This window comes from Cibotium barometz, chromosome 38 (genome assembly GCF_041138505.1).
Source record: "Cibotium barometz isolate CiBa-2024 chromosome 38, ASM4113850v1, whole genome shotgun sequence".
Lineage (NCBI taxonomy): Eukaryota > Viridiplantae > Streptophyta > Polypodiopsida > Cyatheales > Cibotiaceae > Cibotium > Cibotium barometz.
The window spans coordinates 28,771,072-28,776,184 of NC_141083.1; the positions used below are offsets into that span (position 1 = coordinate 28,771,072).

At 42.8% G+C, this 5,113-nt stretch overlaps 1 protein-coding gene across 1 annotated transcript; it reads right to left on the minus strand.

Moving 5' to 3' along the window:
- Nucleotides 1-1,800: 1,800 nt before the first annotated feature.
- Nucleotides 1,801-4,825, minus strand: LOC147616560 (UDP-glycosyltransferase 85A1-like). The gene is made up of 2 exons (XM_086777634.1): nt 4,070-4,825; nt 1,801-2,912 (listed from the first exon to the last, which is right to left on the minus strand). Exons 1-2 carry the CDS (start codon nt 4,746-4,748, stop codon nt 1,960-1,962), a joined length of 1,632 nt encoding a protein of 543 aa, XP_086633760.1. The 5' UTR covers nt 4,749-4,825; the 3' UTR covers nt 1,801-1,959.
- Nucleotides 4,826-5,113: the final 288 nt, after the last annotated feature.

Sequence of the window (5,113 nt, forward strand, 5' to 3'; positions counted from 1 at the left end):
ATGGTATTCGAATGCTGAATTAGAGTTGTCATAAAATCAATGATGATGGCACCACACCAAAGTAAGTGCAAGACTATTTGCAATGAATCTGTCAGATCCTGATTTGGACCTAGCTTCATATCAACCCTAGTAGCTATCTCCCACAACTCATAAGAATTTGAAATGGACCGTATCTTGAAGTTACTGAGTGCATAGTTGGTTCCATGAAACTTTCCATCACCAAAAGGTGGTGGTACAATCCTTGTGGCTACAAGTTGTGACATTTTTCCAAATCTTCTTCCAAATAACCACTTGGTCCCAATCTTGCCTAAAGCCTGAGCTCTCATACCATATAAAAAAATACACTAAGCAAACCTTGATCACAAGACAAAGAACTTAAAGCAAGAGATATGAAGATAATAATGAACTACTATTACAAACCAAAGTTGCAAATTGATGGCGTATGCCCCACTCGGGCTCTCCGATAAGGAGCTTTGATGGCAATCTAGGTAGACTCTCAACAGAGGATGTCATGACCTAGCAAGGTGCTCACAATAAGCAAGATATCCATGTGATATCTGATATGCAAGATATGAGGAAGAGAGAATCCCACTAGCATATGTATAAGATCGTACTAGCGGCAATGTACCAATCGATTATTGTCGACTACCCAAGATTGGGTCCAACAAGTCGCTGACCATACCCTAACAAACCCCATACTCCATACATAAACGAGCATGCATCCTACTTGGCATGGTGACAAGTCTACATAAGAGCAGTCTCCTAATATTCCAACCACATGTAACCTACATCTAGTGTCTACTAGAAACTATCATGCACTCGAGTACTCAACACAACGACATTTCTCATACATGGATGCCTTACAAAATAGAGAAACCTATCACTTGCACAACGACGATGACAATGGAGCATTTTGTGCTAAAGTACTCAACACAATGGCACTTCTCATACACGAAGACCTTACAAAATAGAGCAACATGACACCTATACATTGACAATGATAATGGAGCATTGATTTCCAATAGCATAAGACAATGATTAGTGCTTTATTAAAAGAAGTGAAATGAGTACATGCATGAATGAATTAAAAAAGATTCAATGTATAACTTCTTTTTTAATTCTTTTATGACCTTGTTACATAAATATAAATATATATATGAATGTACACGTGTACGCATAAATAATATATATTTATGAACAAGCACTATACACACACATTCATAATTATATTTATGCATACACGCATGTGTATATATATATATATATTTGTACCTACACACACACACACACACACACACACACACACATTGTATTATAGTATTTAAGCATTGTTTAGTATGAGTATTCTATATGTAGTATTATAGTATTAATATAATTTGGTATTTAGAATACTAAATAATACCATATCTAAAGTTATCGTGTATAGTAGTTTATGAAAATATTAGTGGCCTACTTAGTGTGCTAAATCAAGGTTAACATGTATATATATTGTATCCGCATTTTTTTGCTTTAGCCAATAGAAACCGGAAGGAAATGAAATTTAAACTCACTCTCATGCCAAATGAAGTTACAGGGAATTATGATTGTACAAAAGCATTGGATGGGCAATTTATTTAAGCCCATTATGCACAAGCCATGAAAACGTAGAATTTGTAAGACATTGAATGTATTCATCTTTGTTGAATTAGGTATGCAACGTACTTATTTCTTATTAAGGGTTATCAAGTAATCTAAATGATGTTTAATTGCAGATTGACCACATAAATAACACTACTCTCACACTTCCTACCATAACATTGACTTCAAATTCTTGGATAATAGACCTGCTCACAAAGACAACCCTTTTTTTCTAAACATTAATAGCCCTCTTCCAGTTGATCCTTTTGACATGACTATTACACCACATGGTAAGACATAGAAGCTCTTGTACAGAGTTAAAACTAATGAGGCAAAGACATCCTAAACTAGATATTTTCTATTTTCCAAGGTATTCGATGTGCACGCATCCACAAAAGCCTTGAAGTTCGAAATTGAAGAGCCTTCTTTGTCCATAGCCTTCCTTGCTGCTTCCTGCAGCGTTGCTGCCCTTGCCCTCATTTCTAACCCTTCTTCTCCTTGCATCAAAGCTCTCACCACCCTTTCAACCTCTTTCTTGTCCACTACACCATTTTCTCCCTTCATTACCTCAATTCCTATTCTCCATTCATCTACAAAGATTCTACAATTCATCCTCTGCTCTGCTACCAAGGGCCAACATATAGTGGGAAGTCCTCCTATGCTGAGGTTCTCCATCGTGGAATTCCATCCACAGTGGGTCATGAAGGCACCAACTGCAAAATGAGAAAGTACAGCCAGCTGAGGAGCCCAGGAGATAATGAGGCCCTGGTCCTTTGTTCTGAGCAAGAAACCGTTTGGCAAGTTGCTTGTGAGGGAGCCCTCTATGGAATCCGAACGAATAACCCAGAGAAAAGGTTGCTGTGAGGCCTCCAATCCCAAGGCTAGCTGCTCCACTTGGAAGGCAGATATGGTGGCAATGCTTCCAAATGAGATGTACACAACTGACGAAGCTTTTTGTGTGTCCAACCATTTCAAACAATGTGTTTGTTCTTCCCAATAGTTAATGTTCACCTTATTAAGAGGAACATCTTGGGAGCATAGAAGTAACAATGGCCCAACGGGAAGGACAAAAACATGTTGGCGTAGAGCTTTGATGGCCTCAACTTCCAACTCATCCAAAGTATTTATTAGCATTGCAGAGCTATGGCGGAAATTTGCATGATGCCTGAGCACAAACTGGTACCTATAGTGTGAGGCACCAAACGTGAAACAGAGGGGGAAATCTCGTGGGTGTAAGGGGGGTAGGCCAGGGATGTCTGTCACTTGCTCATTGGCAACAAAGTCATCATTTCCATCTGTATGGCAAATTATTACATCAGAAACTCTTAAATCTTCGGAGGCACGTGAGCAAATCCTAGACAGTGGGGCCACGTGAGTCTTTTAACCCGTGATTTGAGAGACTAAATAGGGCTAATAAAACTCTTAAAAACCAATTGGAACAACCAGAAATTCCAGACTTAAGAAGGCAATGAAATGATAAGCTGAGAGGGCAAGTTAGGAAAAGTTTGAAAAATGCAGCCCACTTTGCACACTAAAATGCAATCCAAAACTCTCAAAGTCATGCACTCTAAGAGGAGGTAGAAACCCTTAATATTGTGTAGTCTGAGAGGGAAAGCAAGCAAGAAAGGAACTCTACAAGGCCGTTAACTCACTCAATCTGAGAGCGAAAATACTCTAAGGAGCCCTAAAGAGACATCAGAAACCTGGAGGTCATGCAGTCTAAGAAGGCAAGTATGCAAATGAGAAGCCCTAAGAGGGTATCAAAAACCTTGAACGTCAAGAAGCCTGTATGCGAGCGACAACCCACAAGCTTAAAACAACCAGTCTGTATGCATGTGAAGAAACCCAAGATGCCATCAGAAACCATAGAAGTGTCTTATGAATGTGAGAAACCATAGAAATGTCATCAAAAGTTCATGCAAGTTCGAAGGAAAAAATGTCTGTAATGGCATCTTAGGGTTTCTCGTTGGCCTTCGAGGACATGAAGTGTTAGAAAGAGATCGGCGACACAGTTTGAGAAGACAAGGATGCAAGTGAAAAACCCTAAGACTCCATTAGAAACCCTGGAGGTAATGCAAAGTTTGAATGGGCGCGAATGTAAGTGGCAAACCTTCAGATACCAATAGAGAAGGCAAAGATGCCCAGAAAGGGCAACAGAAACCCTAGAGGCCATGGAGAGCATGCTTGCCCTAAGAGGGCATCAGGGACTCTGAACGTTGTAAGGTCTGAGAGAGAAGGTATGCCGTCAGTGGCCATCAGAGATTGTAAAGGTTGTGTGATCAGAGTAGAAAAGCATGCCCAAAAAAGCCCATCAGAGACCTGAGAGGCCATGCAAGGCAAGTGTAGAAGCTTCAAGAACATCAGAAACATTGATAGAAACTCATGCAGCAGGCAAAAATGCAAGTGACAACCCCTAAGAGGCCCATCAGAGACCCTAAAAGGTCGTTGTTACCTCCGAAAGGAAGGATGCCCTTGGCGACCAGCGATGGGGCGTGTAGGAAGACCAGGGCGGAGGCGGCGTTGGAGGTGAAGAAGGAGACGAGGGGGAGCTGGAACTGGCGAGCCAGCAGGTGAGCCCAGTCCACGAAGGTATCTGCGACCACGAAGGTGACCCGGTTGCTGCAGAAAGATGCAGAAGTGGACTGCTGCATCCGAGCAAGCACAAGCTCCACCCCCTCCCTCATGTTCACCATCGCTTCGTACGAGTCCCTAAACTCTGCTCCCCCTGTTCGATTTCTGGAAGAAGGAAGCTTGTCCGGAACACCGATAAGTCGGACCCTTCCTCCATCGCCATAGCCAGCCCCCTCCTCCTCATCATCTTCTTCTTCTCTTCCTCCATCGCCATGGCCAGCATCCATCCCTTTTTCTCCTTCTTCTAGGGTTTCTGAGACAGTAATTACACTGGGTTCCTCCTTATTCTTCTTCTTCGCCTTCTTCTTCTCCTCCTTCTTCTTAAGCTTCCAACGGGCGTAGTCGTGCTCAGAGAGCACGAAGGTTATGGCGAACCCGCAGGAGCCAGCGAGCTTGGAGCAGAGCTCCAGGAGAGGGTTAATGTGTCCCTGCATTGGGAAAGACAGCACCAGAGCATGGGGCATGGCAGTTTGCTGTGTAGGCGCAGACGAAGATGCCATGGTTACCTTCTTCTCTTCTTCTCCGTGGAGGAGGTATGGCGAGACGTGTGTGTTCACGCCACAGTAATAAAAATCTCGCATTACAACAACAACAACAACAAAAAACAAAAAAAAACTGCCACATTAATCTTCGTGGCATGATTTTTAAACAATTCTTATAAAAAACACGCGGCGGCGTTGAGCAGGTGCGGACGAGTTGCATTGGCGTCGTTGGCGAGCCTCCGCCCGTCAGAAGCTGCTGCTCCTCCTCCTCCTCCTCCTCCTCGTCCCACATCTACGCCCTAGATTTACCTCTTGGAGACGGGCACTGTAGGAATCAGGAAAGAAGGAGCAGAGGTTGCGACGCTATTGGAAACAGTAGCTGT

Excerpts from the sequence above, each read along its gene's own strand:
- LOC147616560 (XM_086777634.1), bottom strand. The coding sequence starts at position 4,748 with ATGGCATCTTCGTCTGCGCCTACACAGCAAACTGCCATGCCCCATGCT. Across the intron at positions 2,913-4,069 it reads GGGCATCCTTCCTTTCGGAG|ATGGAAATGATGACTTTGTT; the intron begins GTAACAACGACC and ends TTTGCCATACAG.